A 27,070-nucleotide genomic window follows, 5' to 3' on the forward strand; every position below is an offset into this window, starting at 1 on the left:
CCCCGTCTCTACTAAAAATACAAAATTAGCCAGGCATCATGGTGCATGCCTGTAATCCCAGCTACTCAGGAGGCTGAGGCAGGAGAATTGCTTGAACCCAGGAGGTGGAGGTTGCCGCGAGCTGAGATCATGCCATTGCATTCCAACCTGGGCAATAAGAGTGAGACTCTGTCTCCAAAAAAAAAAAAAAAAAAAAAGAATAGGATTTTAATGAGGAAGATGGATAGTATAGTGGTAGGGTAAAATAGAATATTTTTAGAACCTGCAAAGGATCCACATGCAGAAAAAAAAAATAAGGCATATTTGAGGTATAGGAGTTCGGACTGGCCAAAACAGAATTTCTAGCAAGATAGGAGATCAGACCGGATAGGCGAACTTGTGGAACACTCAGAATGCTGAGTTAAGGTATATGGTCATGAAGCTGTGGGGATACAGGAAGGAAACAACAAGGCCAAACATAGGATTATTACTCTAGTGTTGGGAGTAGATGTTTTCGAGCAGGTAATATGACAATAAGAAGACAATGGAGAAACTATTAAGACTAGACCTGAACTATGCTAGTGCAGAAGCAATGGAAATGGAGAAGAGAGGTACTCTATCACTAGACATGCAAGTATTAATCTTTCTTCCTGTGAACAATAGTCGTTTTTCAGTTCTTAGATTTAATGTTTGCTCCTGTGGTCATCAAATTTAAACACTAAAATGTTTTGGAATTTAATAATGTTTGTGAAAAATAATTACTTTGAATTATGATTTTAAGCGTTCAAAGAATGAACTTTAATACCTGATATGCTTTGGCTATGACCCCACCCAAAATCTCATCTCAAATTGTAATTTCCACAATTCCCAAGTGAGAAGTGATTGAATTATTGCAGCCAGTCTTTCCTGCACTGTTCTCTGATGGTGAAGGAGTCTCATGAGATCTGATGGTTTTAAAAACAGGAGTTTCCCTGCACAAGCTCTCCTTTTTTGCCTGCTGCCATCCACGCAAGATGTGACTTGTTCCTTGCCTTCCACCATGACTGTGAGGCCTCCCTAGCCATGTGCAACTGTAAGTCCAATTAAACTTCTTTCTTTTGTGCCCAGTCTCAGGTATGTCTTTATCAGCAGGATGAAAACAGACTAATACAATACCCATTCCTCTCTTCACCCTCTTGGTCTCGCAAAAAGATACCCAAACACATATACCCACATCAACACAAAAATACCCTTTCAGCCTGTGGTTACTATAGGATGCAGTATATAGAATGTTTGCATCTAAGAGTTTATGTAGAGTTATTAACATCTTATTTGGACACAAACAAAGGCCCCCAAGGGCTTCTGTCTTCAGCGCCTTTTAGGAAGAACTCAAGGATAAATTACTAGGACCACACATCTACTAAATAGTAGTATTGAAACCCTATAAGGCTACTGATGCTTTTGAGTTCTGGAATCTTGACAATCAAGAGAAGTCCCCTATGTCATATCTGTAACACCATTCAATTCCAAGTTTTTCTATCTACCAACTTCGGGGAATTCATTCCAGCAGCATCTTCCTTTTTGTCAAGATCTTTTTGTATCATTTGACAACTGATAAGCAATTTTTAGTCAGGCATTATTTAGGCACATTCTTTTTTATATCTTACCTATTCATGCTTCTGTTAAAATTTGTTATAATTTTTTGCTGATTTATTGATATAAATCAACTTTCAGCTTATTATTACTGTAAATTTTATTCACTGTTAAACAAATAAGACATAATTATTATCATTGTCATTAGCATAATTGCTTTTTACCAGCTATTAACTTCCACTAGCATGATCATGATTAGCATTATTAGAAACCTGCCACCTCACTAAAAATGTTAAGAAATCCTATGTTTATTTTATAGATAAAAACTGTTATTAAAACTCGTAGCACCTTAAACTCATGTCTTAAATTGTTTCCATTCCCATCCCAATAACATAAATAGTACGACTGCCTTCCATTTATTTGTGTGTGCAAAAATGCTTATGAGGATAAGGTCACTAAAGGTCACCAAGACATTTACAGAAGCTTTTACTACACCCTGAAAAGTATATAGCCCTAACATGTAGAACTAGAGAAATCACTTCTTTTGAAACTACCAGAGAATATGTAATGGATTTAATAGTTTTAGTTCATATGACTCCACAAATTCAAAAAATTGTAGTTTACAGCATAATATAATAATTAATATAAAAAAGAATCTCACATATAGTTTCATATTTTACCAGCTCCAATAGACCTGCACCCCTAGATCTATATTAATATTTTAAATATAAATTAGTACACCCCAATACTTAATAAGTAGAAATTCAAGGAAAAATGGACATTAAGTTTTCCTTATAAAAGGGAGCAAAGGTGTCTTATAAATGAGGTGTTCACAACAGGGAAAGACATTAATCAGCTTTCAAAAGCTAAATTTGTCTCAAGCTCATTATTATTCAAAGCGGTGAATTTTCCCTGGCAACATGTCACAAAGGGAATAAGGAACGGAAATTCTAATGATAGCCCAGCAATTTAGCATGAGGTTTTAATTAATTAATCTGGAGTTTATGCACATAAGACTGATTATATGCACCAAAGTTCAATTCTACAAGTATTTCACAAATTAAACAAATGCTATGTATTTTAATAATGTGAAATATGAAAAAAGCACAAAATATGATTCAGTATATACCAAAATTAAAAAGCAGTTATAGTATACTGCTTTTCTAGACAAAGCAATCATTAATTTTTCTCACGCTAAAGCACACAACAAAAGCATTTACAATTTCTCATTACATTCAACATTGAAAAATGATAACAAATGACTTACTGAATTTATATTGATGAAAGTTGGGATGACGTAAGAAATAAGCACTGACAAAGGAGTAGTATTAAACCTGGACTTTCTGAGTTTGACTCTTGTTACAAATAATTTCACAGAAATCATTGACTATTAGATGTATATGTCTCTACATATAGAAAAAAACAGAAAAGAAAACTGGGCATGTGCAAATTTTAAAATCAGTATTTTCGAGAAAGATGAGTACAACCTCCTACCAATAAATCTACTTAGTTCTAGTGCCATAATGTTAATTAACTCCATTGTTATAAAGTGATTTAAAATAACATAAAAACCTGAGCATGTCGAATGGTATATGCTAACAGTTCAGTTTTAATACACTCATATTAGTGGTCATTCCTAAGAACATTCATCACATACACATAGCCAGCCTTAGTGCACGTATTCCTAATTTGCTAATGACAGTTTTTGATTACTTCAGATGAGAGCTCCAAAAGTTTGGTTTATATAATGCAGATTGTCTCATAATGGAAGAACCAGTTAATTAAAGAACTCCACTTACATCCCTTCAGTTTTAGCTGGTAACACCTGAAGGACTGACATCTAAGTTGCCTAGAGCTACCATTTTTTTGGATTTCAGAAAGCACTGTGCTAGTTGCCTCTCCTTCTACTCTTTCTCTACAACCTTTCTTTCTCTTTAAGCTCTTACTCAGCAGGCATGAAATATATTTAGGAAAAGTCTTTCAATTTAAAAACATAAAACATTTACAGACTTGTTAAGGCAATAGGTTGTGGTTAAGAACCCCATAGAAGGAAGGACATAGAAACCATCTCAGCAGTTACACAACAACTTTTTATTCCAGTACTTCTAATTGGCTTATGTCAAGCCTCACAAAGGGTGAGAGTAGAGGATTGTTGACAGTGAGAATACAGCATTCTCTCATTTGTGTGTGTCTTACATTCATGCTGCCAAGTATCTTAGATTGGGTTCCATTGGAAAAGATTCTACGATGGCAAGCTCTCTGCAGAAGGTTTATTGAAAAGCATTCTCAGGAGTCACCTGCATGAAGAAATGAGGAAGGTAGGACTAACAGAGAAAGACACACCTGCAGTGTCATTGTAACTGAAGTCTTAGGCAATGCCAAGGGCAGCTCTGCAACTGAAATGGACCCTGAGTGTTGTTCTGTATTGAGATGAGAGAAGGCCCTTTAGCACCACATCAGCCAGTTACTGTTTATGCTTCAGCCTCTGGGAAGGGCCATAAGCTGGCTGAAACATTTTCCTGCAATGGAGGGCTATGCTCTGTGAGTGAAATAGTTGAACACTGTCAGTAGCCAATATTACCAGCAGCAGAGAAATGGTGAAGGATTGGAACATTCACCACACCAGGAAGGCATATATGACTGGGTCAGGCTACCCCCATCTAAATAGGACCATCTCATTAGGCTTGGCTTATTATAAGCCTATTCCTGGTTGTCATTGCCTGGTGCCCTAAGAGCTGGTCCAACCGGTTATGCCAAGTAAGTTGGTTTGTTCTCACCCAAAACATAAAGCTCAGAAAGATTGTCAAGGAGTCTAGGTGTGGCGTGTATGTAAAGGTTCATCTACAATATAACAAATTACCAACTTCTCAATAACAACACAAAAACAGCAACAACATAATAATATTTCATGTTAATTTGGTATTTACAGTCCAGATACTGTGCTAAATATTCTAGGCAATTTATCTCATTTAATCTAACAGGAACCCTATAACATAAGAGTTATTACTTTCCTGTTACGAAGAAAAATTGAAACCCAGAAAAAAGCAGAAAATGTATCCAATACCATACAAACAATGTCATAGACCTTGAAACAAAGAGTTTCAGAGTGTTTCATTTTAAGAATTTTACTAAACAACCCACAGAGGCTGGCTTATCAATGATCATATACTATTTGCCATTTGCATGGAAATCTACTGGCTTCATTTTAAGTATAAAGCCATATGTACTATATCACAAATATTGCATGACATTGTATTTATTCAGAGGTCCTATATCCAATGATCTTAACTCTTCAGAACATTATTGAGAACCACAAGACCAGTTTTAAAGACTTTTGTGTCCTGGTAGAAATGGAATAGTGGGGATCGAATAATCTCTTCTGCCCTACAACTAGACAATTGGATAAAACCTGTAACAATCATTATAAAAGATGAGACTGATATTGGAAAACAAGTAGCACAGGACTATAATCTCTGAGAAAAGGGAAACAAACTGAGTGAGCCCCGAATGCATCAGCTTACTCCAGAAGCAGTTTTCACACCACCTTTTAGAAAGACGGAACCCTAACAGAGCCCAGTGGTCTTACTGAAGAACCAGAGATCAGTGTTGGAGGGAATAAAGATGGTAGAATTTGCTAAGAAGAATATGATACCATAGAAGTAGAAGCTAAACAGGGAGAACTTCAGAGATCTGCAGAGGGGTCTGCTTGAATCTCTGAGTATTGATTTGTTCATGTCTGACAGGAAAATATCCAAGTTCAGAGAAACACTTAAAAACGTTTGAAGTACATACAGGGCCTCTAGAGCAGAGTGGAGAGACCTTTTAATGCAAGGTCTGTCCTGTAGAACACTCACAAGGATGTTACTTTGGTTTTGAGCCTAAATGTGCCTATACAACAAGCTAATCTAAACCTAACTTACCAATGCTTAAAGAAAGATTCAGAGATATCTAACTGATTCCTGTAAACTAACTGCATGCCAGAACAAATTCTAACCCTCTCTAAAATTCAGCAAGCAAGAAAAACAATTTAAAACATCAGAAATCTAGTCAAAGGTTACCAGTTACAAAATTACCTCATTTTATTGTGCTTCAATTCATTGTTCTTTGCAGATACCGCATTTTTTTTTTAATTTTTTATTGGATTTTAGGTTTTGGGGTACATGAGCAGAGCATGCAAGACAGTTGCGTAGGTACACACATGGCAGTGTGCTTTGCTTTTCTTCTCCCCTTCACCCATATTTGGCATTTCTCCCCAGGCTATCCCTCCCCACCTCCCCCTCCCACTAGCCCTCCCCTTTTCCCCCCAATAGACCCCAGTGTTTAGTACTCCCCTTTCTGTGTCCATGTGTTCTCATTTTTCATCACCCACCTATGAGTGAGGATATGCGGTGTTTCATTTTCTGTTCTTGTGTCAGTTTGCTGAGGATGATGTTTTCCAGATTCATCCATGTCCCTACAAACGACACAAACTCATCATTTCTGATTGCTGCATAATATTCCATGGTGTATATGTGCCACATTTTTCCAATCCAGTCTATTATCAATGGGCATTTGGGTTGATTCCAGGTCTTTGCTATTGTAAACAGTGCTGCAATGAACATTCGTGTACATGTGTCCTTATAGTAGAACGATTTATAGTCTTTTGGATATATACCCAGTAATGGGATTGCTGGGTCAAATGGAATTTCTATTTCTAAGGCCTTGAGGAATCGCCACACTGTCTTCCACAATGGTTGAACTAATTTAGACTCCCACCAACAGTGTAAAAGTGTTCCTATTTCTCCACATCCTCTCCAGCATCTGTTGTCTCCAGATTTTTTAATGATCGCCATTCTAACTGGCGTGAGATGGTATCTCAATGTGGTTTTGATTTGCATCTCTCTGATGACCAGTGACGATGAGCATTTTTTCATGATTGTTGGCCTCATATATGTCTTCTTTCGTAAAGTATCTGTTCATATCCTTTGCCCACTTTTGAATGGGCTTGTTTGTTTTTTTCCTATAAATCTGTTTGAGTTGTTTGTAAATTCTGGATATCAGCCCTTTGTCAGATGGGTAGACTGCAAAAATTTTTTCCCATTCTGTTGGTTGCCGATCCACTCTAGTTACTGTTTCTTTTGCCGTGCAGAAGCTGTGGAGTTTCATTAGGTCCCATTTGTCTATTTTGGCTTTTGTTGCCAATGCTTTTGGTGTTTTGTTCATGAAGTCCTTGCCTACTCCTATGTCCTGGATGGTTTTGCCTAGATTTCCTTCTAGGGTTTTTATGGTGCCAGGTCTTATGTTTAAGTCTTTAATCCATCTGGAGTTAATTTTAGTGTAAGGTGTCAGGAGGGGGTCCAGTTTCTGCTTTCTGCACATGGCTAGCCAGTTTTCCCAACACCATTTGTTAAACATGGAATCCTTGCCCCATTGCTTGTTTTTGTCAGGTTTATCAAAGATTGTATAGTTGTATGTATATTGTGTTGCCTCCGGTGCCTCTGTTTTGTTCCATTGGTCTATATCTCTGTTTTGGTACCAGTACCATGCTGTTTTGATTACTGCAGCCTTGTAGTATAGTTTGAAATCCAGTAATGTGATGCCCCCCGCTGTGTTCTTTTTGCCTAGAATTGACTTGGCTATGCGGGCTCTCTTTTGGTTCCATATGAAGTTCATGGTGGTTTTTTCCAGTTCTGTGAAGAAAGTCAATGGTAGCTTGATGGGGATAGCGTTGATTCTGTAAATTACTTTGGGCAGTATAGCCATTTTCACGATATTAATTCTTCCTAACCATGAACATGGAATGTTTCTCCATCTGTTTGTGTCCTCTCTGATTTCGTTGAGCAGTGGTTTGTAGTTCTCCTTGAAGAGGTCTCTTACGTTCCTTGTGAGTTGTATTCCAAGGTATTTTATTCTTTTTGTAGCAATTGGGAATGGCAGTTCGCTCTTGATTTGGCTTTCTTTAAGTCTGTTATTGGTGTAGACGAATGCTTGTGATTTTTGTACATTGATTTTATATCCTGAGACTTTGCTGAAGTTGCTTATCAGTTTCAGGAGTTTTTGGGCTGAGGCGATGGGGTCTTCTAGGTATACTATCATGTCGTCTGCAAATAGAGACAATTTGGCTTCCACCTTTCCTATTTGAATACCTTTATTTCTTTTTCTTGCCTGATTGCTCTGGCTAGAACTTCCAGTACTATATTGAATAGGAGTGGTGAGAGAGGGCATCCTTGTCTAGTGCCAGATTTTAAAGGGAATGCTTCCAGTTTTTGCCCATTCAGTATGATATTGGCTGTTGGTTTGTCATAAATAGCTTTTATTACTTTGAGATACGGTCCATCAATACTGAGTTTGTTGAGGGTTTTTAGCATAAAGGGCTGTTGAATTTTGTCGAATGCCTTCTCTGCATCAATTGAGATAATCATGTGGTTTTTGTTTTTGGTTCTGTTTATGTGGTGAATTACGTTGATAGACTTGCGTATGTTGAACCAGCCTTGCATCCCTGGGCTGAATCCTACTTGATCATGATGAATAAGTTTTTTGATTTGCTGTTGCAATTGGCTTGCCAATATTTTATTGAAGATTTTTACATCTATGTTTGGCCTGAAATTTTCTTTTCTTGTTGGGTCTCTGCCGGGTTTTGGTATCAGGATGATGTTGGTCTCATAAAATGATTTGGGAAGGATTCCCTCTTTTTGGATTGTTTGAAATATTTTAGAAGGAATGGTACCAGCTCCACCTTGTGTGTCTGGTAGAATTCGGCTGTGAACCCGTCTGGACCTGGGCTTTTTTTGTGTGGTAGGCTCTTAATTGCTGCCTCAACTTCAGACCTTGTTATTGGTTTATTCATAGTTTCAGCTTCCTCCTGGTTTAGGCTTGGGAGGACACAGGAGTCCAGGAATTTATCCATTTCTTCCAGGTTTACTAGTTTATGCGCATAGAGTTGTTTGTAATATTCTCTGATGATGGTTTGAATTTCTGTGGAATCTGTGGTGATTTCCCCTTTATCATTTTTTATTGCATCTATTTGGTTGTTCCCTCTTTTATTTTTAATCAATCTGGCTAGTGGTCTGTCTATTTTGTTGATCTTTTCAAAAAACCAGCTCTTGGATTTATTGATTTTTTGAAGGGTTTTTCGTGTCTCAATCTCCTTCAGCTCAGCTCTGATCTTAGTTATTTCTTGTCTTCTGCTGGGTTTTGAGTTTTTTTGATCTTGTTCCTCTATCTCTTTCAATTTTGACGATAGGGTGTCAATTTTGGATCTCTCCATTCTCCTCATATGGGCACTTATTGCTATATACTTTCCTCTAGAGACTGCTTTAAATGTGTCCCAGAGGTTCTGGCACGTTGTGTCTTCGTTCTCATTGGTTTCGAAGAACTTCTTTATTTCTGCCTTCATTTCGTTGTTTACCCAGTCAACATTCAAGAGCCAGTTGTTCAGTTTCCATGAAGCTGTGCGGTTCTGGGTCGGTTTCTGAATTCTGAGTTCTAACTTGATAGCACTATGGTCTGAGAGGCTGTTTGTTATGATTTCAGTTGTTTTGCATTTGTTGAGCAGTGCTTTACTTCCAATTATGTGGTCAATTTTAGAGTAGGTGTGATGTGGTGCTGAGAAGAATGTGTATTCTGTGGATTTGGGGTGGAGAGTTCTGTAAATGTCTATCAGGTTTGCTTGCTCCAGGTCTGAGTTCAAGCCCTGGATATCCTTGTTGATTTTCTGTCTGGTTGATCTGTCTAATATTGACAGTGGAGTGTTAAAGTCTCCCACTATTATTGTGTGGGAGTCTAAGTCCTTTTGTAAGTCATTAAGAACTTGCCTTATGTATCTGGGTGCTCCTGCATTGGGTCCATATATGTTTAGGATCGTTAGCTCTTCTTGTTGTATGGATCCTTTTACCATTATGTAATGGCCTTCTTTGTCTCTTTTGATCTTTGTTGCTTTAAAGTCTATTTTATCAGAGATGAGAATTGCAACTCCTGCTTTTTTTTTGCTTTCCATTAGCTTGGTAAATCTTCCTCCATCCCTTTATTTTGAGCCTTTGTGTATCCTTGCATGTGAGATGGGTTTCCTGGATACAGCACACTGATGGGTTTTGGATTTTTATCCAATTTGCCAGTGTGTGTCTTTTGATTGGTGCATTTAGTCCATTTACATTTAGGGTTAATATTGTTATGTGTGAATTTGATACTGCCATTTTGATGCTAAGTGGCTGTTTTGCCTGTTAGTTGTTGTAGATTCTTCATTATGTTGAAGCTCTTTAGCATTCAGTGTGATTTTGGAATGGCTGGTACTGGTTGATCCTTTCTATGTGTAGTGCCTCTTTTAGGAGCTCTTGTAAAGCAGGCCTGGTGGTGACAAAATCTCTGAGTACTTGCTTGTTTGCAAAGGATTTTATTTTTCCTTCACTTCTGAAGCTCAGTTTGGCTGGATATGAAATTCTGGGTTGAAAGTTCTTTCTTTAAGAATGTTGAATATTGGCCCCCACTCTCTTCTGGCTTGTAGTGTTTCTGCTGAGAGATCTGCTGTGAGTCTGATGGGCTTCCCTTTGTGGGTGACCCGACCTTTCTCTCTGGCTGCCCTTAGTATTCTCTCCTTTATTTCAACCCTGTTGAATCTGACGATTATGTGCCTTGGGGTTGCTCTTCTTGCGGAATATCTTTGTGGTGTTCTCTGTATTTCCTGCAATTGAGTGTTGGTCTGTCTTGCTAGGTGGGGGAAATTTTCCTGGATGATGTCCTGAAGAGTATTTTCCAGCTTGGATTCATTCTCTTCATCCCCTTCTGGTACACCTATCAAACGTAGGTTAGGTCTTTTCACATAGTCCCACATTTCTTGGAGACTTTGTTCATTCCTTTTTGCGCTTTTTTCTCTGATCTTGGTTTCTCGTTTTATTTCATTGAGTTGGTCTTCGACTTCAGATATTCTTTCCTCTGCTTGGTCAATTCGGCTATTGAAACTTGTGTTTGCTTCGCAAAGTTCTCGTATTGTGTTTTTCAGCTCCTTTAATTCATTCATATTCCTCTCTAAGTTATCCATTCTTGTTACCATTTCCTCAAATCTTTTTTCAAATCTTTTTTCAAGGTTCTTAGTTTCTTTGCATTGATTTAATACATGATCTTTTAGCTCACAAAAGTTTCTCATTATCCATCTTCTGAAGTCTAATTCCGTCATTTCGTCACAGTCATTCTCCGTCCAGCTTTGTTCCCTTGCTGGTGAGGAGTTTTGGTCCTTTCTAGGAGGCGAGGTGTTCTGGTTTCGGGTTTTTTCCTCCTTTTTGCGCTGGTTTCTTCCCATCTTTGTGGATTTGTCCGCTTGTCGTTTGCGTAGTTGCTGACTTTTCGATTGGGTCTCTGAGTGGACACCCGGAATGTTGATGATGAAGTATTTCTGTTGCTTGGTTTTCCTTCTACCAGTCTAGCCCCTTTGCTGTACGACTGCTGAGGTCCGCTCCAGATCCTGCTTGTCTGGGGTGCACCTCTAGCAGCTGTGGCACAGCGAGGGATGCTACCAGTTTCTTTTTCTGCTATCTTTGTCCCAGGATGATGCCTGCCTAATGTCAGTCTTTTGGATATAGAGGGGTCAGGGAGCTGCTTGAGGAGACAGTTTGTACTTTATAGGGGTTTAATTGCTGAGCTGTGTGCTCTGTTGTTCCTTCAGGGCTGTTAGGCTGCTATGTTTGATTCTGCTGCAACAGAGCTCATTAAAAAACCCTTTTGTTTTTTTTCCCTCAAATGCTCTGTGTTGAGGGGTTTGGGCTTTATTTTTGGATGTTCGATGAGGTGTCCTGCCCAGCTAGAAGGCAGACTAGCCACTGTTTGGCTGCCGAGGCTCCGCCCTGCTGTTGTGTGATTCGCCCCGTTCCTACAGGCTCTGCTGTGGTCTCCGCCATGCCCTGCGGCGGAGTCTCTTCGTTGTAGCGTGTTGCCTCAGCAAAGGCAGGCTGTGTCAGCAGTGGGCGTGTATCTCAGTAGGGACGGGTTGCCTCGGCAACGGCTGGCTGTGTCAGCAGTGGGCGTGTATCTCAGTTGGGGCGGGTTGCCTCGGCAACGGCTGGCTGCGTCAACAGTGGGCGTGTATCTCAGTTGGGGCGGGTTGCCTCGGTAGTAGTGGACGCCCCTCCCCCACAGAGCGTCTCGGGCCATCTGCTCAGGATAGTTTGAAATCGCGGTTTTGTTCATCCCACTGGGTATCCCAAATGATCTGTCCCTACAATCCCCTGGGCTGGGCTTCTGTCCAAGTCTCGTTCAGTCTCAAGTCCAGCCCTCTCAAGTCTCAGGTTGCCGGTTCAACAAGGCACCCGGACAAGCACGCCCTGTGGGGATTGCTGGATAGGGCCGGCCGCCACCGCCCCGGCTGCCTGCTTCGCCAGGCAGACCTACTGCCTGGCGTCCCGTGTCTTTTTTATACTTGGGAGTTTCCCCGTTCTGTGGGCAACAAAGATCAGTCTGGAAATGCAGCTCAGACTCACTGTTTGCGGATTCAACGCGAGCTCCAATCCTGGGTTGTTCTCACAGCACCATCTTGAGTCCTCCTCCGCAGATACCGCATTTTTAATGAATTGAAGATTGGTGTCAACCCTGCATCCAGCAAGTCCATCAGCACCATTTTCCCAATGGCATGTGCTCATTTTGTGTCTCTGTGTCATATTTTGGGAATTCTCACAAAATTGCAAACATTTTTATTATTATTTCATTTTTATGATGATCTGTGATAAGTGACCTTTGATGATATTATTATAATTGTTTTGGGACATCTCACAAACTGCACATACAAAATGGTAAATTTCATTGACAAATGTTGTGTGTATTCTTACTGCTCTACCAACTGGCTGTTTCCCCATGTCTCGATATCTCCTAGGGCTCCCTATTCCCTAAGAAACAACAATATTGAAATTAGGCCAAATAATAACCCAACAAAAGCCTCTACATGTTCAAGCATAGGTCTCTCACTTGAAATCAAAAGTTAGAAATTATTAAGCCTAGTGAAAAAGGCATGACAAAAGCCAAGACAGACCAAAAGCTAGGCCTCTTGTTCTAGTTAGCCAAGTTGTGAATGCAAAGGAAAAGTTCTTGAAGGAAATTAGAACTGCTACTCCAATTAATACAAGAATGACAAGGAAACAACAAAACCTTATTGCTGACATGGGGAAAGTAATAGTGGTCTGGATAGAAGATCACATTGTAACTCAGTAGCTTCAGAACACGTTTTAAACCTTTTTCTTTCTTTTTCTATTTTCTCCCTGGTCTCAAGATATAACCTTGAAGCAAATGACAGAAACCTTTTATTCCCACCTTAGTCTTTAAAAATCGCTTCAAAACATACTTTAAAACTCCCTTCCTTCCCCACTGTACACTCTGTTACACCATGCACATTTACCCAACTATATGCTTGTATTTAATTACATGCTTACGTAGAAGTTCCAGGGGTTAATCTTGAGACAGAGCAAAAATGGAGACATAGCTGCAAAATTCTAGAGATTACCTCAAGTTGGTAGTCAATACTCAGCCATCGTTGAGATGACTCAGCCCACACTTCAGGTGGACCACGACTCAAGATAGCGACCAGAACAAGACACACAGACCTTGTCCCCGGTGCCACTCCCCAAATGCCTACCCCACATGCCTCCCATTCCCAGTTCACTTTTTAAGCCCCTCTTCTCAGCATAAAGCTTGAGATGGTTCCTTTAAGGCATGAGACTTGGCCATTTCTCCCACTGCTAGCTCTGGAATAAAGTCACTTTCCTTTCACTGCATTTGGTCCATGTTATTGGCTTTGAAAGCAATAGGCAGCTGAGTTTGTATTCATTTACAAAACCAGCAACAACATTCCCTTAAGCCAAAACCTAAACCAGAAAAATGCCCTCTCTTCAGTTTTTGAAGGCAAAAGCAGGTAAAGAATCTGCAAAACAATAGTTTGAAGCTAGCAGAGACTGGTTTATTTGAGGAAAGTAGACATAAAAATATACCATATAATGCAAGATGATATATCATCATACCATATTATCATACCATACAAATGCAGATGAAGTAGCAAGTGCTAATGTAGAAGCTGTAGCAAGTTATGCAGAAGATCTGAAATAATTGATGAAGGTAGCAACACAAAACAGCATCAAACAGCCTTATGCTGGGAGAAGATGCCATCTAAAACTTTCATAGCTAGAAAGAAGTCAATGCCTGGATTCAATGCTTCAGCAGACAAGCCTGACTCTTCTTAGGAGCTAAGACAGCTGGTAACTTAAAGTTGAAGCTAATATTCACTTGGAATTTTAAAAAATCCTATAGCCCTTCAGAATTATGCTAAATCTTCTCTGCCTGCGTTCTATAAACAGAGTCACAAAGCCTAGATGAGAGAACATCTGTTTACAACATAGTTTACTGAATATTTTAAATGCTCTATTGAGACTTACTATTCAGAAAAAAAAGATTCCTTTCAAAATATTATTGCTCATTGATAATGTGTCTAGTCACCCAACAGCTCTGATGGGGAGGCAAAAAACTTCATGTAGTTTTTATGCCTGCTAACACAATATCTATCCTTTGGTCAATGGAACAAGGAGTAATTTCAACTTTCAAGTCTTATTATTTAAGAAATACATTTCATAAGGCTCGAGATAGTGATTCTTCTAATATAGCTAGTCAACGTAAATTGAAAATATTCTGGAAATAATTCACCATTCTAGATGCCATTGAGGATATTCGTGATTCAGAGAAGGAGGTCAAAATATCAACAGGAATTTAAAAGAAGTTGATACCAAACCTTATGGAAACTTTGAAAGTTTCAAGACTTCAGTAGAGGAAGTAACTGCAGATGTGATGGAAAGAGCAAGAGAATTAGAATAGAAGTAGGGGCTAAAGATGTGACTGAATTGCTGCAATCTCATGATAAAACCAGGAGTTGCTTCTTATGGATTAGTAAAGAAAGTATTTCTTGAGATTGAATCTACTCCTGGTGAAATTGTTGAAATAACAACAAAGGATCTAGACTATTCCATAAACTTAGTGGATAAAGCAGTAGCAAGGTTTGAGAAGATTGGCTCCAATTTTGAAAGATGTTCTATTGTGGGTAAAATACTGTCAAAAAGCATTGCATGCTACAGAGAGATCTTTTATGAAAGGAAGAGTCAGTTGATGTGCAGACTTTATTGTCTTATACTAAGAAATTGCTACAGCCATCCCAACCTTCAGCAGCCAACATCCTGATCAGCCAGCAGCCATCTACATCAAGGCAAGACCCTCCACAGTGAAAATATTACAACTCCTTGAAGCCCGGGGTGATTATTAGCATTTTAAGACAATAAACCATTCAACTCTGACCTTGTGGCAAAAATCAGTCATAGACAATATGTAAATGAAAGGATATAGCAAGGCTGCAATAAACGCACACCCATGGGCCATAGTTTGTGGAACTCCTTCCTAAGGCTAAAAATATCACATTTGATTTTTAAAAGCCATGAATAGGATTAATTCAGATGAGATTCTGTAGCAGAAGAGATCAGTGAAATTAACACAGTAACTATTCACAATAAAATATAATGACAGTGAAGATGGAAAAGGAGGAATATAGAGAGGATCAGTTACATTTGAAACCACACTAAGTAGTCTAACTAAAAAACTGGAGTCCATGAAGACAGAAAGGGAACAGAAAAAATATTTTTAAAAAATGGCTGATTATTTTTCCCAACATTTATTGAAAACAAACCCACAGATCAAGACAATTTCAGACAACCCAAGAAGGTGAGGAAAGTAGGCTCAGACTTGTTAGATAATTTTTCCGAGGCTTTTATATTACAAGGTGTGTGCAAATCCATACCTGCTGATTCAAGAACCCAAGTTTATAATTATTTGGTATACTTTCTACAGAACTTCCAGAATGAGTCTAGTCTCCACAATAAGAGTGAACATATTGTTCCTTGAGAAACCAGTATGACTCAGGCACTGTACAAGATCTTGTCACATGTACTATCTCATTTGGTCACAACATACCTAGTAGGTAAGAATCATTTTCTCCATTTTACAGATAAAAGAACTGAAACTAGCCGAATTAACATTGTGTGCTTAAACAATTGCCAGTACGGTAGGGGAAAAAAATTAAAAAACCATACACACTCTCAGGTCTTCTGGATTTCCAGGCAGTGTTTTCCTACAGAGAAATGTGGATGGCATATCCCCCGCCAAAAACACTAGCTGTAGATCATGTGGATGGACTATCCAAAAAAGAAATCATTATATGTGTTGCACAACTAGAAATCATGCAGTTTAGGAATACTTGAAATATGAACTCATTGAAAAAGAAATAAAATAAGACCTTCAATTTAACCATTAGGTCAAGCAATTGCTGGCATCGTCTAAATTAGTAACAATAAATCTCAGAGCAAGTACAATACTTCTAAGTATGGTTATAAGAATTAAAATCATAAAACCATATAATTGTTAAATTACTTACACATCATAGAATCCAATCCCTTTTTTGGAGAAATGGAAACACACCCCAGAAGGTTAAATCATTTACCCAAAATAACATGATTGGTTATTGACCCTTTCTACTAAGCCATCCCCAGTTCCATTCCAGAAAATATAAATTATTCATGCGGAAAGACAAACCTAATTTTGGCAGGTCAGAGATTTCAGTGAGATTTGAATTGGCTAAGGGTTGTGATTTATGAATCTAGGCAGCTATTCAGATTGCCTTATCTCAGCTGTCTCTCTGTGAAACATACTATTTTGAGTACCTAAATTGACCTCTAATCAACCCCATTTTACCATCATTGGGTACCTCATGAGAAGGAGGGTAAATTACTCTGACAGAATGCAAAATACTGAGAATAAAAAAATAGTAGAGAGAAAACATATATAGAGATTACTTTCCCTTGTTTTCCAGATGTATAATAAGCCAAGACAGTTCATGACCATACTCTAAAGGATTAAATATAAACCATGCTTTATTTTAAGAAAATTATCAGCAGCATATATTTTAACTAGATACACACATACATATGTATGTACATACACATATGCATACATACACAAGTACTAATGCTTTTATGTAAGCCCCATAGAGGCAAGGGCTACATTGGTCTCACAAATTTCTAACACTTTGCACAGTAGCTAGTATTATAGATGCCCAATATTTATTGAAATGAAATAAGGAATGAATAAGCATAAACATATAGAAAAGCATAGCTCTAAAGCAATAAATGTAATTGCTTTTTTATTTTCAGATTTATTGAGGTGTAGCTGACAAGCAATTATATTTAAGGTGTACAACCTGATATTTTGATATTCATATACATTGTAAAATAATCACCACAGTAAAGCTAATTGACATGTCAATCATCTCCCATAATTATCTTTGTGTGTGTTTGATAATTCACAATGACAATATGTAAGAGTTCCCTCTTACCAAATTTCAAGTATACAATACAGTATTTTTAACTATAGTTACATTGCTGTACATTAGATTTCCAGAAGTTATTTATTTCCCATAACTGAAACTTTCTAGTCTTTGACCATCTCCCCATTTCCCACTGCCAACTAGCTCTGGCAACCACCATTCTACTCTCTGCTTCTATGAGTTTGAGCATAAAGAATCCATATATAGTGAGATCATATAGTATTTGTCTTTCTGTGTCTGGCTTATTTCCCTTCAACATAATGTTCTTCATTTTCATTCATGTTGCAAATGGCAGGATTTTCCTCCTTTAAAAGGTTTAATAATATTTCTCTCTCTCTCTCTCTCTCTCTCTCTCTCTCTCTCTCTCTCTCTCTCTCTCTCTGTGTGTGTGTGTGTGTGTGTGTGTGTGTGTGTGTGTGCGATTTCTTTATATATTAATATGTGGTTGGACATTTAGGTTGTTTCCATACCTTGGCTACTGTTGAATCAGGCTGTAGTGAACATCAGGGTGCAGCTATCTCTATGGGATAATTATTTCATTCTCTTTAAGTATATACCTAGAAGTAAGATTGCTGAATTATTAAAGTCACACTATTTTTAATTTTCTGAAGAATCTCCCTACTGTTTTCCTTAAAGACTGTACCAATTTACACTCCCACCAACAGTGTGTACAAGTGCTCCCTTTTCTCTACATCCTACCAACACATTTTTTTATAGTAGCCATTATAACAGGTGTAAAGTGATATCTTATTGTGATTTTTATTTGTATTTACCTGATAATAAGCTAGGTTGAGCACGTTTTGATATACTTATGGGCCATCTGTGGTTCTTCTCTTGAGAAATGTCTATTCACTCTTCTGCCCATTTTTGAGTCAGGTTATCTGCGGAAATTTTTTGCTATTAAGTTGTCTGAGTTCTTTACATGTTTTAGATATTAACCCTTATCAGATATACAGTTTGCAAATAACGTTCTCCCAATCTGTAGGTTGCTCATTCAATGTTGGGTTTTGGGGAGTTTTGTTTGGTTTTGGCTTTGAAGGTTTATTTTGCTTTTTTGTGTGTGTGCTTTTTGATTTTTGTTTGTTTTTGTTTTGCTGTGCAGAAGCTTTTTAATTTAGATAACTTATCTGTTTTTTTGTTTTAATTGTCTGGCTTTTAGTGTCCTATTCAAAAATTCATGATCAGACCAATGACAAGAAGCTTTTGCTTTATGTTTTCTTGCAGTAGTTTTATGGTCTCAGGTCTTACACTTAACGCTTTAATTTACTTGGAGTTGATTTTTGCATATGGAGTGAAATAAGGGTCCAATTTCATTTTTCTACATGTGTATATCCAGTTTTCCCAGCATGATTTGTTGAAGAAACTATCATTTTCCCACTAGATTTTCTGTACATTCTTGCCGAAGATAAGTTGACCTTCTGGTGGACTTATTGCCGGGATCCCTTAAGTTTCATTTGTCTATGTGTCTGTTATTGTGCTAATAATATACAAAATAATATACAATACTGATCATTGTAATCGTAACATATTTTGAAATCAGGAAGTGCGATGTCTCCAACTTTGTTTTTCTTGCTCAAGATTGCTTTGGTTATTTGGGGTCCTTTGCAGTTTCACGTAAATTTTAAGACAGTTTTTTCTATTTCTGTATAAAATGCCATTGAGATTTTAATAGGGATTGCACTGAATCTGTAGATCACTTTGGATAGTGTGTACATTTTAATAATATTAATTCTTCTAATACAAGCACATGAATATCTTTCCACTTATCTGTCTTCTTTCATTTTCTTTATCAGTGTTTTTAAATTTTCAGTGAAGTCATTCACCTCTTTGGTTCAGTTAATTCCTAAATATTTTTTTTATTTCTATTGTAAATGAGATTGTTTTATTAATTTCTTTTTCAGATAGCTCATTTTTTGTGTACAGAAATGTCACTGATTTTTTTGTGTTGATTTTGTGTCTTGCAACTTTACTGAATTCATTTGTCAGTTCTAATAGGATTTTTTTGGTTGGGTCTTTAGTGTTTCCTACTTATATAAGTATGGTATCTGCAGAGATAATGTTACTCGTTTTTTTTTCTGATTTAGATGTTGATATAGTTTGAATTTGTATCCCTGCCTAAATATCATTGAATTTTAACCCTCAATGTTGGAGGTGGGGTCTGGTGGGAGATGTCGCTTCAGTGCTGCTCTTGTGATAGTATGTGAGTGCTCCTGAGATCTGGGTGTTTAAAAGTGTGTAGCAGTTCCCCACTCTCTCTCCCTGTCTGGCCATATTAAGATTTGCCTGCTTCCCCTTCGCCTCCTGCCATAATTTTAAGTTTTTCCCAGCCATGCTTCCTGTACAGCCTGTCGAACTGTGAACCAATTAAACCTCTTTTCCTTACAAATTACTCTGTCTCCAGTATTTCTTCATAGCATTGCATGAACAGACTAGTACGGATGTCTTTTTGTATCCAATTGATCTGTTTATGACTTCTAGTAATATGTTGAATAGAAGTGGCAAATGTGGGCATCCTTACTTTGTACTGGATCTTAGAGGAAAATCTTTCAGTTTTTTCCCATTGATTATGATGTTAGCAGTGGGCTTTGCATATATGGTCTTTACTGTGTTGAGGTAAGTTCCTTTTACACCTAGCTAGTTGAGAGGTTTTATGAAGAATTGACTTTGAATTTTGTCAAATGATCTTTCTGTAGCTCTTGTAATTTCTTTCATTTTATTAAGGTGGTATATCATTTTTATTGATTTGCAATGTATTAAGCAACCCTTGCATCTCAAAGACAAATCCCACTGGTGCATTGTTCTTTTAATATGTTGCTGAATTTGGTTTGCTAGTATTTTACTGAGGGTTTTGCATCTATATTCTTCTGGGATGTTGGCCTGTTGTTTTCTTGTGGTGTTTTTGTCTGGCTCTGGTATCAGAGTGAAAATGGACTTTGGAAGTGTTCCTCTTCAATTTTTCAGAAGAGCTTAAGAGGGATCAGTATTCATTCTTCTTTGATTGTTTGGTAACTTGTTGCAAACTATTAAATTAGAACGGATGTAAATAGTAATAATATATAACATTTATGCATTAATTTCCATGTGTTAATCATCATACATAATGCTTTAACTCGTTATTTTTTTTTGATCCTATTTGGGGGTTTGCCCAGAATTTACCCCCTTTCTTGTTTACACTACAAGGTCTTAAATGTTTTTAATCTCAGAAAGAAATTTTAGGACACCAAGAATATCTATCAAAAGATTACACATGACTCCCAGGGTTTAGATTAGTACTAGCATACAGTAGTGATGAATAAATGTCAGCAAGTTTTGTATTAATAGTAGTAGTAGTAAATCTTAGTTTACCTTGCCTTATTTATCTGAAACTCAAAACTTCAAGAAAATTTGAGCAAACACACTAGTATCCGTGCCCCAAATTTTGCCCATTTACTCAGAAAATGTATTCCGGTCATTTAAAAAATCTTTAGGGCTGGGAGAACAGAGGTATATTTTAATGATTAAATTAACCAAAGCCTTAAGCTTTTCTAGGGTTCAATCCCACTAGTCCTTGCTGACAAGCAGATGTCTTGGTATCTTGATAGACTCGAAAGGAAAATGCACTCATTTTCCAATTACAGAGGCAGAGAGAGAGAGAAAGAAAAGACATTGAAAACAGACATGGAATTTGTATGTGTTATTAATTCTTCCCTAAAACACTCTTACTCTGGCCAACACAAAGGTTCTTTACCCTCAAGGAAGTAGTGACTCTTCTTTGCTTATGGAGTATGAATTTGTTAATATATCATGGTTTATATACTGAAACAATAATTGGTTGAGGCTCTCATTAAGGACAGGATAAATGTTCTCCAGATCCTTTAATAATCCACATACAACAATCATTTGAGGTAAATACTATTTTCATTGCCAGTTTGAGAAACTGAGGTTCAAGGGTGTGAAATAATCTGCTTGAGATCTCAAATCTCTGATTCCAGAGCCCATGATCTTAAGTACTGTGTGCTTCCTCCTACTCAAATTGATGCCATTCATTTATATGGGGTCCTTGTATTTCTCTATGACACTTCTGGCATGTATTGTATTTGGTTAGTTCTCTGCTTGGCATATGCTCTTCACAAAATTGAAATCTGATGAGGAGTGTAGATAAGGGCCAAGCTCTGCTGCATCATCCAGGTATTATGTACCCCAATAATTTTCTGAGCTCTTCAGAGAAGACAATAAGATCAAAGGTGATTTCCCCCTCACTTACCCATGTTTCAGCAATCAACCTACATTACCTTGTAAAGAGGCCTAGAAATCTGTTTGCAGGCAAAACCTGGAGAAAATATAGAGAGGTCAAGACTGGCTACATGGGAATTTTTTCTCTCCTTTCTAGTCTCCCTAGCCAGTAAAACTTTGTAATGTAAGGAATGGTCTTTAATGACCAGTGATGATGAGCATTTTTTCTTATGTTTGTTGGCCACATAAATATCTTCTTTTGAAAAGTGCCTATTCATATCATTCACCCAGTTTTTGATGGGGTTGTTAGTTTTTACTGGTAAATTTGTTTTAGTTCTTTGCAGATTCTGGATATTAGTTCCTTGTCAGATGGGTAGCTTGCAAAAAATTTTTCCCATTCTGTTGGTTACTAGTTCACTCTAATGATAGTTTCTCTTGCTATGCAGAAGATCTTAAGTTTAGATCCCATTTGTCTGTTTTGGCTTTTGTTGCCATTGCTTTTGGTGTTTTAGTCATGAAGTCCTTGCCTATGCCTATGTCCTGAATGGTATTGCCAAGTTTTCTTCTAGGGTTTTTATGTTGTTAGGTCTTATGTTTAAATCTTCAATCCATCTGGAGTTAATTTTTGTATAAGGTGTAAGAAATGGGTCCAGTTTCAGCTTTCTGCACATGGCCAGCCAGTTTTCCCAACACCCTTTATTAAACAGGGAATCCTTTCCCCATTGTTTGTTTTTGTCAGGTTTTTCAAAGATCAGATGGTTGTAGGTGTGTGGCATTACTTCCAAGGCTTCTGTTCTGTTCCATTGGTCTATATCTCTGTTTTGGTACCAGTACCATGCTGTTTTGATTAGTGTAGCCTTACAGTGTAGTTTGAAGTCAGGTAGTGTGATGCCTCCAGGTTTGTTATTTTTGTTTAGGATTGTCTTGGCTATGCAGGCTCTTTTTTGGTTCCATATGAAGTTAAAGGTGGTTTTTTTCCAGTTCTGTGAAGAAGATCAATAGTAGCTTGATGGAGATAGCATTGAATCTACAAATTACTCTGGGAAGTATAGCCATTATTGCAATATTGATTCTTCCTAACCATGAGCATGGAATGTTTTTCGATCTGTTTGTGTCCCCTCTTATTTCCTTGAGCAGTGGTTTGTAGTTCTCCTTGAAGAGGTTCTTACTGTCCTTTGTTAGTTGTATTCCTAGATATTTTGTTCTCTTTGTAGCAATTGTGAATGGGAGTTTGCTCATGATTTGACTCTGTTTGTCTGTTATTGGTATATAGGAATGCTTGTGATTTTTTTCACATTGGTTTTGTATCATGAGATTTTTCCTGAAGTTGCTTATTAGTTTAAGGAGATTTTGGGCTGAGATGATGGGGTCAAAACCACATTGAGATACCATCTTATGCCAGTTAGAATGGTGACCATTAAAAAATCTGGAGACAACAGATGCTAGAGAGGATATGGAGAAATAGGAAAGTTTTTACACTTGGTGGGAGTGTAAATTAATGCAACCATTGTGGAAGACAGTAATGGCAATTCCTCAAGAATCTAGAACTAGAAATACCATTTGACCCAGCAATACCATTACTGGGTATATACCCAAAGGATTATTAATCATTCTATTATAAAGACACATGCACACATATGTTCACTGTGGCACTGTTTACAATAGCAAAGACTTGGAACCAACCAAAATGCCCATCAAGGATAGACTGGATAAAGACAATGTGGCACATATCCACCATGGAATACTATGCAGCCATAAAAAATGATGAGTTCATGTCCTTTGCAGGGACATGGATGAAGCTGGAAACCATCATTCTCAGCAAACTGACACAAGAACAGAAAACCAACACCACGTGTTCTCACTCATAAGTGGGTGTTGAACAATAAGAACACATGGATACAAGGAGGGGAATATCACACACTGGGATATGTTGGGGGGTGGGGGGCTTGGGGAACAATAGTAGGGGGTAGGGGGGTTGGGGAGGGATAACATTAGGAGAAATACCTAATGTAGGTGAAGTGGGGATGGAGGCAGCAAACCACCATGGCATGTGTATAGCTATGTAACAATCCTGCAAGATCTGCACATGTACCCCAGAACTTAAAGTATAATAAGAAACAAAAAATTTGTAACTTAAAAATGAAAAAAAATTAACAAATGGTCTTAGGGTAAAAGTCAAATTAATGGCATGGCTATAATGTCCTTTGATAAGGCTTTTTAAATATTTAAGGCACAACTAATGACTATCTAAATTAGACAAAAGATTTCTATATATCTTAAAAGCACTTCAGAAAAGCCTAATCCGAAAATAGCCATAAATATATTTGTAGAGAGAAGTATGTGTTTAATTGTATGACTCTTACTAAAGCTAAGTATATTAAATCTATTACATGGAAAACCAAAGGGTAATTAAGCGGACTGTACCACCAAAACATCTATTACTTTGGCTTAAAGAAAACAGATATTGGTCAGATTATAAAAAAGACTTCTGGTCCCCCAGCTTCCTTCAGGCAAGAAGCAGTCTGTGCAAGTTATTTATTCAAGCATAGTAATTTCTTTTTATGAAAAAGGGAAGATGCTTTCAGCTAAGAATACAGAGAATGGAGCTACAGGCCACTGACAACAATGTACCAGAAAACCACTTCCGTTAAGCAGAAAAGTATAATACGCTGCAGAACAGTTTTCTGGGTAATGCTACTGTGACTTCCTCATGAAATGTTCCCTGCTTCCAGAGTAGGGACAACTGGCAATATTTTTCCTCACAAGATTCCAGACTTGTTACAGACAGTGACAGTTACATATTTTCTGTTCTCCCACTTTTGGAGTGAAAGTGTCTATTGTAGTTATCCTATCTCTGTAACACCATTGTATATTGATATCATGTAGAATACTTTTCCCTTTGTTTCTCTAGATTCTAGATTAAGAGTAGCCACATCCAGATATAACACCAATCACAACATCCTGGACTTCAATCTTAGTTCTATAATTAGATGACAGTTTTGGCATCCTGGAATGACGGTGAAGACATATGGGAGGGATGTTAATATTTGTAACCAGTGGGCACATTATGATAGAATATAAAGTAGGCCACAAATATTTTCTTTTCTTACACCCACACCTCTGCAATGTGACTTCATAGATCCATCAAGCGGTAGAATATCTTTCTCAAATATGGGTTGGTCTTAAAACTTTCTTTGCCTAATATAACATTAGCAAATATGAGGCAAGCAGAGGCTTAAACAATGCTTATGCATTGGGAATAACCTTTTCTCTGTTTTGGAACCTGTAACTGTTAGCATGCAAGAAACCCAGACTGTCATTCCAATAAACCATACATGTGAGGCCAGTGTCACTAAGGATCACAGTTTCCTAAAGGGATAAGCAACATCCCTCCTCAGTCTAATCTTTATGTGTGACAGTTTGGCCCACATATGCTTTATTCCTTTGTCTTATTACCCAATTGGATCAGAACATGTAAGAGAAGATCGGTATTAATTATATGGCCCCTCATAGATCGCAGCAATGACGATGATGCTTCATTTCCTTCTTCTACACTTGCAGTTAAGGTTCAAGACAATTTTATACACCCCTGAAAGGAGACATTGATGATTCTACATGTCTGATAATTGTATACTACTGACTAAACAATAGCATTCATTACTGTAGAGTGGTAAAAGCCAAAGCAGGATTCCTTTTTATGCAAATGGTTGTTAGGGCTTTTAGATGTCCCTTCATGGGAATCAACACAAAGCAACCCTGAAATTCTGATTCTGAGAAGATGGGAATATACACAAATATCTTTTATCTAACCATTCTGAGGGATCATTAAGTTGTTCATTTTTATTACTTCCTATCCAGCACAGCACTCCTATTCAACGAGACTACTGCCCCTTGTTTATTAGTTACAAATACACGTATCATGCAGTCACTTCTCCACTTGCTGGAAGAAAGCAGTGACGGTGTCAGGAGTCACAACCTTTGGCAGATCACAAGAAAATGAGAAAGGCAAGTGAAAAAAGCAGATATGATCAATGATTAGCTGTATGACATTATAGGTGGATGGAAGACAGTAAGTGTATATGTAAATCAGAAGGTAGTTACTGGTCTGTCTTGATCCCTGCTGATCCTCAACACCCATAACAATGTCTAAAAGGTGATGTATCTACTGAAGGACAAAAGAAACGATGGGAAGGATTGTTCTCACAATATGTGCTAGCTCCTGGTCTTGCCTTAATTAGCAGTTCCCTATCTTTTTCCTTAGCCCAGAGATCTAATTATAGATTTTTCCAGGTCTGTGGCAAGCATTCAAAAACTAGACAAATATAGCAATATATCAATAATATTCAATGACGCAATAGCTATTATATCCTGTGTTACAATTTCTTGGACTTCCCAGAAATTAACTATACTCTATGGAAGTAAACAATAAAGAATCAGGAATATTTACCATATACTTATCCTTTAGGAAACATCTAAATAAAATAAAAAGAAAAAAAAAGATTACTTCAAATTATCAGAGAAAACTCCAAGATAAAGAACCCACTTTTCAGGTAATTGCAGAAGCATTGAGTGCTCAGAGCCTTTGTGGGGCTGACCTCTTGCTTTGCTGGTTCTCCTGGCTGGCTGGCTGGCTGGCTATGCTGACAGTGTAAGTCAAGGGATTATTAGATTGGCCACATGTTCTCTGCTTTTGTCTCTTTGTTTTCATTTTTTGGGGAGACAGAGATAAGAAGGTTGAATGGGGCCCCAGAGATCTAAGATTAAAGGAGAAGGGGAGAGAAATTTGTAATGATGAGTGTTTTCTGCTCTAAGAGTCCTGAGATAATGTAAGAGTTTGATTCTGGCAGAAGCAAACTGGCAATGTGGGTCAAGAATTAACCCACAGGAATGCCAGGATAACATCTGAGACGTGTCTCTAAATTACATCAGAAACTTCTATGAAGGATGTGTAAGTATATGCAAACAAAAAAATCAATTGTATGAATCTTTTCTGAGTATTTTAACCTGATTTACATAAACCTTGGTGAATAAATTCCTCTATGTCAATGGAGAATACTATAAGTATCAACAATATACTTCAAAATATTCTGAATTTAAAACTATAAAAAGAAAAATTCAGGAAGTATCTTTAGATGTTGTTGTTTTAGCATAGCTCACTCTCTCAATTCCATAATTAAGAAGTAGGAAGAAAAACTGTAATTATAACTAATAAACATTATTTGGTTATTAAGATAGCATATGGACCAAACTTACTACTGGATTTGTTATCTAATTTGCACAAAGAAGCACTAGATATTCTGATTTTATTTCAAAAGGATGGCCATGGTGGGGTATTAATTGAATTCAAAGCGGGTTAAATATTTCCACATTTACACATTTGATTAGCAACATGTCTCCATTGACTGTTGCTTTTCATATTTTAATAGTGAGAAATCTCATAATGCAGTAGTTATATTTGATTTGATGATCTCCAAGGGCCTATGTGTCTTCAAAACTGCTTGAATCTTACATTTTTAAATATTATAATATGGATTTTTTAAATGTCCTCCTTTATTGTCTGTTTTTAAAAGATTTTTTTCCTCCTAAAATCATAATAGGTTAAACCTCCAACTGTGATTGGTCAATTCCACACCCTTTTCTTTGGATCAATCCGAATGTTCTTCCCTGGGGCACTCGGCTTTGCAGTTTATGGGAATGAGACCTTACACTTCAGTTGCGATTCAGACAAAAGAGGAATAAATCTCATCTGTTACAATCAGTTCAGGCCAATCTCTCCATAAGTTAAGTATTTCTGTGTGTACATAAACATTAACTCTACAACAAATTCATTTTCTCTTTAAATGTAAAATAATGTCATAACACGAGAAATACTCTTAACAGTTTTTTTTAAAGGACTTGCTTTTTCTTTAAGTAGCTGCATATTTCAGATAAATTGAGTTT

At 37.4% G+C, this 27,070-nt stretch overlaps 2 protein-coding genes across 4 annotated transcripts in view; one reads left to right on the forward strand and one right to left on the reverse strand.

Moving 5' to 3' along the window:
• NMBR (neuromedin B receptor) overlaps nt 1-27,070 on the reverse strand; it is a 79,880-nt gene that overhangs the window by 42,561 nt on the left and 10,249 nt on the right. The gene's annotated exons all lie outside the window — the stretch shown is intronic.
• Nucleotides 1-27,070, forward strand: part of GJE1 (gap junction protein epsilon 1) — a 43,595-nt gene that overhangs the window by 15,809 nt on the left and 716 nt on the right. The window contains 1 exon segment of the mRNA XM_078370902.1: nt 26,728-26,923. Coding sequence (XP_078227028.1) covers nt 26,728-26,923 — 196 coding nt within the window.

The sequence above is a fragment of the Callithrix jacchus genome, chromosome 4, assembly GCF_049354715.1.
Source record: "Callithrix jacchus isolate 240 chromosome 4, calJac240_pri, whole genome shotgun sequence".
NCBI classification, from domain to species: domain Eukaryota; kingdom Metazoa; phylum Chordata; class Mammalia; order Primates; family Cebidae; genus Callithrix; species Callithrix jacchus.